Raw genomic sequence first — 15368 nt, 5'->3', positions numbered from 1 at the left:
GCGCATTAAATAAAATGAAAAAATATTCATCTTTCTTAATATTCATCATTTTTTAGAGACTATTCATGAAAAGCAACAACTTTTTTTGCCTTTTTTACTCTATGGTTAAGCTTTTCAAATGGGTTAACAAGTTTGCTCAAGAAACTATGTAGTTGTAAATGTAACGCACGATTAACGATAAACATTTCATAGGATGTCAGGACTCGTTTATACACGCTAAAATAACTTGAAAACAATTTACAATAGCAGCTTAGATTCCACCAAGTAAGGGCTGCAGAACTTTTGTAAGAGTTAGGGCTCAGAAAGTTCCACCAAAAGCAAAGCTGCCAGTTAGTATTTTGTGTGTTATGAACCTGTCCTGATAGCTGAGCTGTGAGGCAGGATGCTCCTGTCTTGCTGTTTCAACTCTTTATCAGGTGGAAACCATGGCACACCTTCTATCCTGCCAGTCAGTAATAATACATGCCCAAACCTACTAGTCTGATTTGACCATACTATTTATTCCTATGTACAGGGTACTTTAATGTCACTTTTTTAGTAGTTATTCTATTCACTTTCACTATTTTATTACTTTTTCCTTTATAAGCTTTGCGTGACAGGGTCTGTGTTGGTCCTTTTCTTACACAGTATTTTGTGGAGGATACAGCAAAGGTGTAATAAATGAAGGTAGGAGTTCAAATCCCATGGAGACAAATAGGGACGGTATTGTATCACACGACTATTGCATTTTACTAGGGTTGTGCATGAGGTCCTATTAGTGAACCCTATATCTGGCCGAATCCTACTTGCTTACAGCTGTGTAAACCAACCCCTATTGTTGACATGGTTGACTGAGTCTAATGCCCCAGAAAGACCAATGGTGCTCTGTTGTTTCTCTTCAGAAATAGTTCATTTATAAACACATTAAAAAAATAAAGAAGTTAAAGAATACAATTCATTGTGTGAAAACTTGTGACAATAAGCAATATTATGTCTTAAAACATCTCTTTAAAAGGTGCAGTGTCTAGGATTTAGTGGCATCTAGCATTAAGGTTGCTAATCTATCCATCTATATATCTGTATACCTATACAGATACATAGTGGAGATAGGGTGACCAGATCCCAATTCACCAGAAGTGGGACAAAGACTACGTTTGTGCGGGACAATGCGGGACAAAGTGGGGGGGGAGAGAGGAGGCGACCTGGGACCTTCAGTGGGGGTTTCAGTCCGCAATAACAGATAATCCCCCGTTCCCCCCTTGTCCGTTCTATTTAGAAACATATTTGATAAACGTGTTTTATTTCGCTTATTTAGTTATATTTCATAATTAATTAAGGCCGCCACCAGAGGGGGCCTTCAACGCATTTGCCGCCCTAGGCGATTGACTAGGATCGCCCTTGCATTGCTTCTTGGTGGTGGGCGTGCCCTTAACCTGTGTCCGAGACCAAGTTTCATTGACATGATCAAACAACCTGCCCCTCCCCCTGATGACAGACCTGCTGTCTCCGCACGCAGCTATTTGATAAATGCTAGATGATAAATCACGCATTTCCAAAAAAAAAAAAAAATCGAGTCTGACTGTCAATAACAATGCGGGACAACGTCTCAATTTGCGGGACGCGTTCAAAGTCATGGAAATGCGGGACATCTGGTCACCCTAAGTGGAGATACTAAGCAGTAGAGGTCCGTAGATACCTGTATATCCTGTATTTAGATTTACATTAGAAAAGAGAACAAACCTGTTCTCTCTTGATCCGTTGGGGACTTCGGTAGAAACAAGTCGGTGCAACATGGTGGGTTCCGTGGAAGAGGAGCCACTCCTTGGGGTTCTAGTAGTTCAGAGATTACTGAACACATTGGCCCTCGCTTTTTCTTTTTTTTTTTTTTAGGAGTTTCTCTCCTAAAATAAACTCCTAAAATATTTTAATTCTCATAATTAAGATATATTGTTATAAAAATCTATAATTGTTCAAATCTATTATCTCTCTCTCTCTCTCTCTCTCTCTCTCTCTCTCTCTCTCTCTCTCTCTCTCTCTCTCTCTCTCTCTCTCTCTCTCTCTCTCTCTCTCTCTCTCTCTCTCTCTCTCTCTCTCTATGATTATAAAGATGAATAGCCTTATCAATCAGTTGTGGTTTTAAAGCTCTCTGTTATTGTGGCTTCTTCACACTGACGGCCGGTAAGAGCAGGGTCTCCCTCTGCGCCAGCTGGAAGGCCGTGCTCTGCTCATAATAGGCGCCTTCGTTCACGAAGAAAGGGTACAGCGCTTCTCCCTCGTAGCAGATGGTCTCGCCAGAGAGGGACATGAACGCCGGGTCTCCGGGCTTCAGCAGGCAGAAGTCGTTGTCCTGTGGAGAAGGGAGCATTGAGAGAGAGGTCAAGACAAGGTTATTATCCATCATGTATAAGATGAGAAATAATTCAGAAGAGATAAGCGTAGATTAAAGTCCAAAGTCCAAAAAAATATTCATGTCGAAAATATATTGATATACACAATATGCGTAGGCACAATGTAAACGTGAAAAATGAATTACAGACGTTAAGGTAGTTATGATTCAAAGTACAGGCTACAACATTGAAACTGTAGTGTTGTCCATTATGCATACGTGTCATTGTGACTAAATATATTAGTGTATATGTCAATACTTTATGTATGTTTGCGTTTATATGAATGTATATATATATATATATATATATATAAATACCCAAGGGGGTAAAGTACCTGTAGTTGGGGGTGAATGGCAGCAGTCAGCTCTTGGGTCTTGGGATCTCTGGGATAGTCTTTCTTATCCACGTTAAAGTATGCTTCAACCTCGCCCCCTTCAAACACAGTCCCTAAAGATGTCCAACATAGCACATCAACACATAAAAAGTGTGTATTTTTAAGGCAATCCCCTTACTTGTTTATCAACACATTGAGTGGCAAGGGTGTGCCCATTCCCAGGCAAAAAGGTACTGGGTTTGACCTTTGAAAGACCTTTGAAAATGAAAATTGAAAACGCATCAGTTTGTGTCGGGTGTGTGCGATCCTTGGCGTACCAGAGTTGAAACTCTCGACCCACTCCAGGGCACGGTTCACCCCCTCTCTCATCAGGTTGTAGATGTCGGCCCGTAGGACCCCTTGCGGCTGGGGTCCCACCTCTATCGCTATAGAGAAGTGTTAAAGAGTGTAGAATGTTGGTGTTAAAGAGTGTCTCTCTGTGTTCACATTGCTAAGTGCGGGGACAGGCCAGTGCCTATCCAACCGATACAAGGTTTTATTTCCAACAATCCTCCATTTGTTTATGTCTCTACAAGGACGATCCAACCATTCCGTCTGGGACATAGCCAGGGCCATATTCCTTATCAAGGGCGAGACTGCTTCTGTTTTTTTGTTATTCACGTTTTCTTTCCTGTAATACTCGCCCGAAACCTTTGGTTCGATGAGAAGAGGGATCGACAGCCAGGGAGCACGTCTGGAGACGTATACGTATACTAAGACTATTCTACCTGATTCTGTACCTTGCTGTATTACATCCTTTAATAAACTATCTATTCGACCCTCTGATCCAATCTGTCAAGTTGCCTTGATTTTACACTTCAAGAATTACTTATTACAACGAAAAAATACCCCACGCAGAGTCTCAATACGAACAGTTTAGAAATAAGCAGAAATCTAAGAAGAGCCACCATGAGGTCAACCGTCATGTGTCACTACCCCTCCAGGGTCCCCGGGACAACAACAAAGGCTAGTTGGTTAAAGAGTGAAGAACAAACACTTACTGATGCCATGCTTGCTCACGGATTCCAAGGAGTACGTCTCTGAGAGGGGGCTCTTGAATAGGATTAACCTTACGGGGGCTGACGTTATTTTCTCCTTGAACGCAACACAAGAATAGAATAGATTGCATTACATTGTTTCTTCATAGGGTGTTTTACAACCTCCTAATGACTTGAGTTGGCTCAATGATTTATTTATAATTTATTTTAATATTCCCAGGATGGATATTCCAACTGGACCTGTTGTACTCTTGAGAAAAATTCTAATTTTGATATTATTTTAAGTGCGTGAATAGCTGCAGTAGAAAGGAGACATAGTGCATGTTTAAAAGGCTCCCATTTTACCACCAGGTGTAAGTGTGATAAGCCATTATAAGCCATTTTAAAATCGGCCCTGTAACATAGTGACATCACAAGTGGGAGTGTCCATCCAGATATATGCTACATCAGTCTACCAGGCTACCCTGTTGACTGTTCCAACTGGTAGCCAAATCTATCCATCATACATCTAGGTGGAACCTCCCACCTGTGATGTCATTTTGTCACAGGGCAGGGCAGACTAATCCCTCTCACGCCTGGCGGTAAAATAGGGCCCCTTTAAGTTTCTGAGAAGGAGAGGGTATGGCGCTGCACTTACCTGCAGGTACTTGAAGAGGTGCAGGCCTACCCAATCGGAGACGTGAGTTATGATGCAGAGGCCCATGTTGGAGGTGGTGTTGTGCAGATCACAGATCAGATCTACGGCCTTCTCGCTGCCCTTCGGCCCAAGCTGGCCGTTCACCTCCTGGGCCCGCGTCACCTCGTACGGGGTGGTCACCGTTCTCGGGGCACTGCAGACATCAGAATTAAAAAAGAAGCTTGAGAAGCATCTCAAACACTGGGGCAAGTAGACGAGAAACCCATTTTTCGATACTATTGTTAATATTATATAAATGTACGTTGCAGTGAATATTCGTGGTTTGGGAGGACAACATGCAAACGTTTACATTAACGCTGCTTACGAGATAGCTCTGCACAAGTCGTCCCATTCTATTATTATTATGACGGAGGGAATGTTATTGCATGATGAAAAACATTGTGTACCTGAGCAGGGCGTCGGTGAAGCAGCGGTTCATGTCCTTCTCTGTGTATCTCCTGCACACGTCCACGGCCCGGGGGTTCACCAGCAGGGTGCTCAGCGAGAACGACCTGACCCTCTCCGGCTGGGACACCTGCAGCTCCTTCAAGAGGTACACCCCACTCATCTCATTTCCATGGGTGCCACCGCAGATGGCCACCCTTGAAAGGGGTTTGAACCCTAATTGATCCATCTGTGGGTGAAAAATGAAAGGAATGGCATACGAGAACGAGAGAGAAGAGAGTCTTCTTTTCATCCCGAGTGGAAATGAAGGCGTACACATCAAAAACACAATAGTATTAATAATTAAATAAGAGACATTATAACAAAATTAAACGTATACAAATTGTGAGACATATTTAAAATGAAGCACATTCTGGAGGAAAACAAGGTGACAAGAGAATGTAACCACGTTTTAATATTATGTGTATTTTCCTGTGTACGTTAATCAAATACAAACTTTTAAAAAAATGATTAGCCGAGATGTTTTAGTCAAATAGAAACAGGTTCTGTGGCACCACATGGCTGATAAGGCCAGGCCAGGCTACTCATTAAACAATGCTTGTTTAACCATTGTTTTTTTGCCAATTATTACCTATGAGACTGAAGAGACAGATCAGTTATGTTGCCTCTGCCCATTACAAGTTATAAACTACAATTAGCTTGAAGATTAAAGCAGATTGCCAAGCTGTGTGGGAGAGGGATCAAGCAGGCTATAGCAGGCCACCCTAATTCAATTACGGTAATTAAAGCTGTACATTCTCTTTTCCAAGAAAGGCGGACACTCCAATGACATTTTCTAGTCGTTAGGTTGTTCGGGATTGTTTGCTCCGGGTTTTGAACCCCCAATGTCTGCAGTCCAACTGCATGCATTCTTGATGCCCCTTAGTCCAATATCTAGGCCCTATCCCCAACCTGCTCCTTCATGAACTCACTGTAAGTCTGCTCAATGTCTAAATAGTCAAATAGTGAATAGACAGTGTCACCCAGAATCTCTACAGATCTTGCGACAAACCGGCCACAGCAGTACATAACTGCAATGTGACATCCCTGATCTACCGTAACAAACCCTCTCACCCGGTCTGTGTGTGCGTTTGCACATGCGTGCACGTGTGTGTATGCTTCTTTCCATTCTTCTAAGAGTGTAGTGGTAGTAGTATAGTATATAGCCGTATAATTCTCCCGCAGTGACAAGATAGGGGTGGCAGTTCACCCTGCCACCTGAGTGGCATTGATGGGCTACCCTGACGAACAAGACACGGGTAGATGTCATGCATGACGCCAGTTTATTGGCGCATTGCTAAGATTTTGCATTCAGAGCAGGGGTTACTACATACGCCACACACACAACACCCTCACCACACACCACACAAACGCCCTCCGTCTTGTGGCTATGTGTGGTGAAGGCCGGTTGTGAAGGCTGTGTGCCCTGATGAATAAATACACAGCAGGTGTACACAGCCCTATCCAGCCCAGGGGCGACTCAGACTAACTCCGGCCTACCGAAACAAACCGTCACCCACACACACACACACACACACACACACACACACACACACACACACACACACACACACACACACACACACACACACACACACACACACACACACTATATAACTAGAACAAAAAGAACTAGAGTTACGGTCGCACACTTTGCATGTATAAAATCAGCTGCATATGAACAAACCATGTATCGCATGGAACTATAACTTAACTAGATATCAAGATAGAACTGTGTGTGACCATAACTATATGGTCACACACACACAGTCCATTATTTAACCATATCATGAAATAACCAAAGTGAACTATGTCTTAGGCAGTATAAATAGCAGCATAATCCAAGGTGATAAGAAAGCGCTCAAGGGGCAGCCTTACCTCTCCTGGAGTGAGACGCTGTGGGAGTGCTCTGAGTCGGAGCGCGTGTGCCCTATTCTTTCTCACCTAACCTTTGAACTCTCTCGCTGACTCCCCCCCGCCTCCCTCCTTGCTGTTCCTGTTCGTAAACACAGCCCCGTTCCTGCATGGTTGTTTCCCCCTTCTATGTGTGTTCCCCTCTCCCCGCACCCCACATCATGTTTTTCTCGCTCTCTCTTCTGCTCCCAGATCGAATTTCAACCACATGCTGACGATACTACAGCATGCCCCCCTCCCCACACACCAACCCTGCTGATGTTTCCAGTCAGCCTTAATGGGAATGTCTTCCTTATGATCATAAGCTGAAGGGAGAGAAGAGAATGTGTTTGAGAGCCCCGTTTGAAAACATAGCTCAGAGTCCTCACATCTTTTTACTGTGCTACACTTTCACCGTCTCAACCCCCCCCCCCCCCAGTCTATTAACTCCTCAATTTCCCACCCCTTATCAACCCCTGCCTCCTGCTACTTTACATCCACCTCCCACCTCTGGCCACTCTGAGATCCTCAGAGATCCAGGTCCCACATCTCCTCTGGCTCCCCCTGGTGGCCAGGTCTTCCAGGATATTCAGCGTCAAACAACTTTCGGACAACCCATGAAGATGGCATGTGTGCTGATTTGCAGGTGATGCTTTCATACTTAAGCTAATGCTCAGAGGCTATGCTTAAGATGGAGTCCAACGTCAGACGGGACACACAATACAGCTACATGGCAGGCGCACACATTCTTTATTATGTATTGCTACATTATACGTTTCATACAAAATATTTTTAAATAGGAATACGGTATTTAGATTCCTCACCATACTGGCCAGCTGCTTCACTCGGCTCCAACCCATCCGTCGTCCACATGGGATGACACCACAGAACAGTTTCATACTCCACTCCGCTCGTATCCCAGCACAGACCATGCTTGCTCTTGTAAATACCCCCCCCCCCCCCCCCCCCCCCCATGCTGCTCGCCACAACCTGTTGAGTTATATATACCATAAAAACTGCCTGTTTTATTTCCTAAACAACCCACCGCAATGCGATGCCTCTCTCACCTAAGACATATGTTCCACGTTGAACCCTGAGGACCTCACCTGTAAACATGACAAACAACGCGGCTGGTTGGTTTCCTCTTCTGCAAAAGATGATTTAGCCTGGAGGTGGACCCAAATATAGATTTGAGTTGTTGTGTACAGTTGTGGTTTGTCATTAAACTCACACTTCTGCTGAGATGGTGGTAGTAAAATGGCTTAAATTGATCTGAAAGAGAGAGGTTGTTCATCCATTTTAACAAACCATACAGCATTTATGTTGATTTGCTTTACGCAACATCTGCTTACGTAGACGTCCGAGCAAAACATTGAATCCAACAGCAGATTGGACCATCAGGCTCATACAGTGGGACATTTTGACACAACTTCTCCCTTGAGGTTGTAAATCAAGGCAATGGGCATTTTGATTCTGCCAATTGAGATATTGATGGTGTCGCTGGTGGCTCACATCTGATGTATGAGGTGATGCAGGTTGTGTGGGGAATGGCTTTTTAAGGATGACATTTATTTTTGGGCGGTTCTGAAGAGATAATGATGTCACGCTGGGAGGGAGGTGACTTTATGACCTTCTGGTGGCCTTTTCCCGTATGTATGTGTGTGTGCTCGTGTATGTGTGTTTCCTTGTCTGTGTGTGTGTTTTTATGTGTGTGTGTGTGTGTGTGTGTGTGTGTGTGTGTCTGTGCGTGATTGTGTGAATTGTCCCTTTGCTTCAAAGCTGAGAAAAAGAAAACAATTATTATCATGATCATTTCATATATGGACTTAATCTTTAGAATTTGTAACTGTTTATTTCTTGAGATAGACAGGCTTAACTATACTGGCTGTAAAATGCTCTGTCCTTCTACTACTAATACTATTTAATAATGATATATTCAGCAGTGCTTTCCTAATGATTAATCTCATTATGGAGCAGGTAGGGGTTAGAGCGTCGTGCTCAAGGATGCTCATGGTAGGCTACATGACCATAGGGGATCGAAGCCAGAACCTTTGTTCTAGTTTTGTTCCAGAGAAGCTATGCTTCTCCTTTAGCACGATGGCATTGAGTTATAAATTAAATGTTTTCCTCTCACCACCATAGCTCACCTGAATGTAATGACTTTTCCCAGTGCTGATCCTCTGTGTTTAATACGAACACCTGTTGTTTATTAAATTATTAAGTACCTCAGCTATTACAGTAGGCCCTCATGAGTTAAAAAAAAAAGAGAGGCTGGGTTTCCTTTGGGAGCCTGGGGAATGTTATCTGCGTCGCTATGTGTGTACCCGGATTACGCTATATTTGTTGTCCAATAATCAAAGCATAATAGTACAATAAAAACGATTTATTTGGTCACTAACTAGAACCATGCCATTATGCTTTAAATTTAGTTCTGGCGACCGACTATGGAAGGGTGGCCCATTTTTCGTAACGCACGCGACTGAAAGAAGAAAAGAGTAACCTTTTGGTTCTGAAGCAATATCAGTTTCCAACTGTTGGTTTGATAAGTAGGTTGGGTGTACCCGCGTATTTTCTTTTTCTGTTTAGGGAAATCGGGGAGTTAACGGGGACCATGGAGCTGTGCGCAATTGCGTGCGGGCTTCTGTGGCGGGGGGAGGTGGGAGGTGGGATGATACATGTTGAGAGCTGTTTTGATTGGATTAACAGCATAACACCTCGCTTTTCCCCCTCAATTTCTCCAAACGCAGTGATCCAGCTTTGACCTGCTCAAGAGCCCACTCTCTCATTGATTAAATCACGGGCGTCTGCAGTGGTGAATTGGTTGGAGGCAAAGTGGGATGCGGCGCAGCGCCTGTTCATCATCAGTACTTTAACCCAAATGATCTGACCGCTGACACTGCGGCATGGCTGCTGTTCACAACACGTCCAACACGACACGAAATTGGACCAATCCGTTTGTTCAACCGGCGTGGCGCATCGCACTGTGGTCCGTGGCGTACAGCTCCGTCCTGGCTGTTGCGCTCCTTGGCAACCTAATCGTCATTTGGATCGTGTTGGCGCACAGGCGGATGAGAACGGTCACCAACTACTTCCTGTTGAACTTGGCTTTTGCCGACGCTTCGATGGCCGCGTTCAACACGTTGATCAACTTTATCTACGCGGTGCAAGGCGAGTGGTACTTTGGAGAGGCGTACTGCAGGTTCCACAACTTCTTCCCCGTCGCCGCCGTGTTCGCCAGCATCTACTCCATGACGGCCATCGCCATGGACCGGTAAGGATCAGGGCGGCGATGGGTTTGATATACTGCAAGTCCAGTTGGTTTACTCTCTAATAATGGTCTTCCATTTGTGATGGATAATCAAAATCACTTTTTACTAATGTCGAATTCAATAATTGTCATCTCATGTCCTCTCATCACTTTGTTGGATATATTTATTGTACTGCTATTTGAATATATTTAAACAATATGATTCATTTAGTTTTGATTGTTTTCAATTAATGAATTGATTTGATTAAGTGATCCTGTTGTCAACCTGTTTTCAATAAGACCATGAGTACGACCAGGAATAAACTAAACTGCTCACTTTTGCGGGCACACACACTGCTTTAACTGCGCCTTTGAAGTTCCTTTTTTTGCCGATACGCCTCGACTATCTCTAGACTCTTTGGGCCTCTCTCCGACGCAGGTACATGGCTATCATCCACCCGCTGACGCCGCGTATGTCGGCGATGGCCACCAAGGCGGTGATCGTGAGTATCTGGGGACTGGCGGTGGTGCTGGCCTTTCCCGTCTGCTACTTCTCAAAGGTGCTCAGCGTTCCGCGGCGCACGCTCTGCTACATCGCCTGGCCGCGCAAGCAGGACGACGCCTTCATGTGAGCGCTCACACGCAAGCATGCTCGCACGCACGCACGCACGCATGCACGCACACACACACACACACACACACACACACACACACACACACACACACACACACACACACACACACACACACACACACACAAACAAACAGACACACACAAACACATAAACGCAAACACAAATAATACATTATATGCATCATAGATTATTAAACATTATAATTTGCACTTCCTTCCACATAGCGGTGGTAATAATTGAACAAATATCACTCTGTTGTAGGTACCACATCATAGTGATCGTGTTGGTGTATGTGCTGCCCCTAGTGGTGATGGGTATCACCTACACCATCGTTGGGGTCACCCTGTGGGGAGGGGAGATCCCAGGGAACTCCTCGGATAACAGCCATGGACAGCTGAAGGCTAAACGCAAAGTGGGTACAGAAACCTTCCCCTTTCTTAAAGATTTTGAAGAAATTATTCTGTATTTTTGTCTCAATCTATCTCTCCCTCGCACTCCCAGCTGTCCTGTGTGTATGTGTGTGCGTGTGTGTGTGTTTTTGTGTATGTGTGTGTGTGTGTGTTGGAGGGGGCGTGTTTACCTGCACATGTATGTTAACATGTGTGTGTCTGTTAGGGGGCCATGTTTAATAATAACATAATACAACATGCACTAATTCCTAGTCCAAGATCAATGCCTAATCTGTGAATGGCAAACTGTGAACTGTGCGGGCATGCATGTGCATGTGTGTTTGTGTGTGTGTGTGTATGCATGTGTGTATGTGTATCTGCATGGGTGTGTGTGTACGTGTGTGTATGTGTGTGTGTATGTGTCTGTGTGTGAATTTGGTTCTGTAATCCAGTTGTAATCCCCACACACACACCCAAAACACACGGACACACACAAGGACACACACACACACACACACACAAAAACACACAAACACGCAGTAGCCTTTACCATTTAAAGCTGCGTGGTTTTAGTGATACTTATGTTATGAGAGGCTAATGAGGTAATGGAGACATATAGGCATGTGACCGCTGCATGCATGCCAGTAGGCTGTCAGACGCCTCAGCATGCTCCCTCACACACACTGAGTGCATCGGGCCGCTGAAACACAGGGATTAAGGCCAGCTCAGTTTAAACGAGAAACATCTATGTAGCCAGATGCAGGATTACCAAGAGGTAATACAGTCGAATTGACTGAATCACCCCGAATACCAATACCAATCTCAGCTTTTTGTGAGATTAACATGTCACATAATAAAGGTCAGAAATTTAGATATTAATAACGGTTATATTGTTTTCTTTATCCAATCACTTGAAAACAACCATTATTCGACAATCCTACGTCGATGTAAACTTTATTAATAAATCACCTTTCAGGCAAGAACATTTATTTCAAAGTGCTTCATAGAATTAACCCAGACAACATTTTGTAAGAAGTAATGAATAAATCTAGGAACCACAATTATCAATAAAGCACATGCACACATAGCCTGGGCACTCTTTTTTTCCGATATATTATCTATGGCAGTATTACATTTCTTTTCTATTCATCAATCAAGCAGATAGGGGTTGTTATTTTCTATTTCTTTAGTCATTTAGCATGACTAAATACTTCCTTAATGACCAGGTAGGGGTTAGGGCATCTTGCGCAAGGACGCCTACAGGTTAGACAATGGGGTTTGAACCCAGAACCTTTCGGCCGGGTGGTATAAAGATGTGACTATCTTTATTGGCCCTCATGATTTTATTGAGATGATCGTCAGTTCTCTCAGCCCTCATGATTTTATTGAGATCGTCAGTGCTCTTTGTCCTGAAACAACCCCCCCGGACAACATTTTGAAAGAAGTAATGAATCAGATATCGATAGCATATAAATCTAGAAACCACAATTATCAATAAAGCACATGCACACATAGCCTAGGTACTCTTTTTCTTTAGCCATTTAGCATGACTTTTTTCTAAAGATTAACTTCATTAATGACCAGGTAGGGATTAGGGCATCTTGCGCAAGGACGCCTACAGGTTAGAGAATGGGGTTTGAACCCAGAACCTTTCGGCCAGGTGGTATAAAGATGGACCATCTTTATTGGCCCTCATGATTTTATTGAGAAGATGTTTACATACTTAGGTCCTGGTTTAGAGATATGAAGGAAGTGTGTCGTCAGTGCTTTGTCTATATCCATGCATGTCTTTGTATATCCATGTCTTTTGTATATCCATGCATCATCCATGACCTTTCAGCCTCTCTTGTTGTTTTATGTGTTTGTATTGCTGCTACCTTGTATTCAATGAGGAAGCCTCCACACAATGTTGATGTTTAAGGTTAAGCAGCAACAGCGTTTAGGTACTGGTCAACGGTTTGACCTTTCCACAAGGTTAAAGATAGATGTTTCGAAATGTTTATACTTTTTCAGTTTATGCAATTCAATCTAGCTTTAGTCTAAATGTGCTCCTTGCCCCTCCCTCTCCCTACTCCCTCCAAACTCTTCCCAAACGTACAGCCTGGCCCAACTAAACGCGTGACAATGAGCAGCATCAACCAGACCCTCTCTAGTTGCTGCTTGTTGGAGTTTACCAAGTTGTTTATGGATGTGCTTAAAACCAGGAAATTAATCTTGAAACAAGTCCGTTCGGCCCGCCCACACACAAGTATACCCTCAATGCATTGCCCCACGTGATATTGCGTCTGATACAAAGTGAACGGGACGCGTTTCCTAACTCAAGACCACGCGTATGGTGGGTCCGGCCCGCTACGACCGTCTCAACAAAGGGTTTTTCCTTCAGCACCAGCGTTGGCTTTCAACTGTTCCCAAGGAGGACAGAGCGTATGCAGCAGCATGCAGCTTTTTTGTCCCTGCCACAACCAATCATACATTAGTGGGGGTGGGCTCGTCATCCATGGAAACAATAAACCTTATGATGTGTCAAATATAAATCATAAAAAGCTAATGTATCAATTGTTTTTCAATTTAAAGTGTACCCAATGAGAAGAGACCCTTTGCAGCAGTGTGGGCAGCCTTGAGAAAAAACACTGCAGCCAGCGTCTTTTTTCAGGGAGCTCCACTTCCAGCGCTTTAAGTCGAAAATATCCATACCGAAAATGGTGGTGAAACTTGTTCTTGCTCTGTCCGTATATGCGGAACGTTATGATACGTCAAATAAAGATAACAAATAGGAAACTATGCGACAGTTATACTGGTGTTATGTTCTCATAGAAACAAAACCTGCGTGCACCGTTTTTTTCACTCATTGTACAAGCGCTTTGTTCCCCAGCTCCCTGCCAGTGGTTTTCTTGCCGCGAAAAAACGCAATGTGGACACACGCCCTTAAACAGCAAGGCTCACTGGAAAAAGCGTTTTCTCTACACTGCTGCAGATTAGATCCCTTTAGCTTTAAAGATAGCTTCTACATGAGAGTGTGTGTTTCAGAGCCCATTTCAAACCCATTCTTTTGCATATCATACCTTTAAGTAAATCGGGAGATTTTTGTGGAGTGGACTGGGACCTACCAACAGATGGATCAGTCCCCAGAATGCTGGACTCAGTATAATGTTCCTAGCTAATCCCTCTGCAATGCTTCTGTGTTTACCCATCCCTCCAAAGGTTTGATGTGTTTCTGTCCATGATCTCACTGTCTGCCTCGGGCCAGGGCTCAGGCTTTGGCTCCACCGTGTTGTCTCTCGCACACCCTCCTATAAATGGTATTATTATTGTAATAATGTGGAACAATGATGCATTTGATAGTCTCTATAATATCAGTGGTGGTATTTTTTCATATTCTTTTGATATATCAAGATGTTCGTACTAAAATATTTTAACATAAGGGAGTAAGAAAAGTCAAAAATGACCACACACAATGCAAAGAGAAGTATATATTGATTCTGACCTAGCTTTCCCTGCCATTTCTCTCTCATCTTCTCTTCAGGTGGTGAAGATGATGATCATTGTGGTGGTGACCTTTGCCCTCTGCTGGCTGCCCTATCACGTGTACTTCGTCGTGACGGGCCTGTCCACGCCACTGACCCGGTGGAAGTACATCCAGCAAGTGTACCTGTCGGTGATGTGGCTGGCCATGAGCTCCACCATGTACAACCCCATCATCTACTGCTGCCTCAACAGCAGGTGGGCTCCCTCTCTCTCTCCCTTGAGAGACCCTTGTATTCACACACACGCACACGCACGCACACGCACATGTACACGCACACGCACACACACATTCCCCTCCAAGATTCTAACAATTAATCAATAACCTGTATATTGTGTGCGCGTCTGTTTGTGTGCTTGTGTGTTTGTACGTGTGTGTGTGTGTGTGTGTGTGTGTTTGTGTGTGTGTGTGTGTGTGTGTGTGTGTGTGTGGAGGGTCCAGGTTCCGGGCGGGCTTCAAGCACGTGTTCCGCTGCTGCCCGTGCGTGCGTGAGTCCGGGAGCTACGACGAGCTGGAGCTGCGCAGCACGCGCCTCGGCCCGGGACGCCCTGCCAGCATGTGCACCCTGTCCCGGGCGGACGCCAGCCTCCGCAGCACCCGGCACCGCCACCGCAGCACCCAGAAGAGCGCGGTGTCCTGCTACGACCACGACGGCCGCGGCCTGCCAACCATCCAGGGCAGACAGCTGACGGTCCGGTCCAGGCTGTACAGTGATCCTGGGGACTGTGCACTGAGCCCAAATGAAACAGTGTGCAGTGAACCCAGTGACGTCAATGTGGAGTGAACTGGGTTAAGTGTACACTGCAGTGAACCCAGTGACGTCA

General features: G+C 44.5%; 2 protein-coding genes across 3 annotated transcripts; one reads left to right on the top strand and one right to left on the bottom strand.

Annotated features, from left to right (window-relative positions):
* Positions 1–1987: 1987 nt before the first annotated feature.
* Positions 1988–6860, bottom strand: LOC307071190 (N-acyl-aromatic-L-amino acid amidohydrolase (carboxylate-forming) A-like). 2 transcript variants are annotated; one of them, XM_079730114.1, is made up of 8 exons: positions 6736–6811; positions 6214–6353; positions 4821–5047; positions 4375–4567; positions 3741–3834; positions 3018–3125; positions 2701–2813; positions 1988–2326 (listed from the first exon to the last, which is right to left on the bottom strand). In XM_079730114.1, exons 3-8 carry the CDS (start codon positions 5045–5047, stop codon positions 2129–2131), a joined length of 933 nt encoding a protein of 310 aa, XP_079586240.1. In that variant the 5' UTR covers positions 6214–6353; positions 6736–6811; the 3' UTR covers positions 1988–2128. The 2 variants fall into 2 exon arrangements, with proteins under 2 accessions (XP_079586240.1, XP_079586239.1); XM_079730113.1 differs by lacking the exon at positions 6214–6353 and having other exon boundaries at positions 6736–6860.
* Positions 6861–9653: 2793 nt separating this feature from the next.
* On the top strand, positions 9654–15328 carry LOC307070635 (neuromedin-K receptor-like; the record flags this gene model as incomplete). The annotated part of the gene is made up of 5 exons (XM_079729200.1): positions 9654–10021; positions 10437–10625; positions 10894–11044; positions 14545–14741; positions 14986–15328. 5 exons carry the CDS (start codon positions 9654–9656, stop codon positions 15326–15328), a joined length of 1248 nt encoding a protein of 415 aa, XP_079585326.1.
* Between the last annotated feature and the right edge of the window lie 40 nt (positions 15329–15368).

Source organism: Pollachius pollachius (genome assembly GCF_949987615.1).
Source record: "Pollachius pollachius genome assembly, chromosome: 2".
NCBI classification, from domain to species: Eukaryota; Metazoa; Chordata; class Actinopteri; order Gadiformes; family Gadidae; genus Pollachius; species Pollachius pollachius.
The sequence above is the reverse complement of the archived record's forward strand: the minus strand, read 5'-3'. Positions and strand labels throughout refer to the sequence as shown.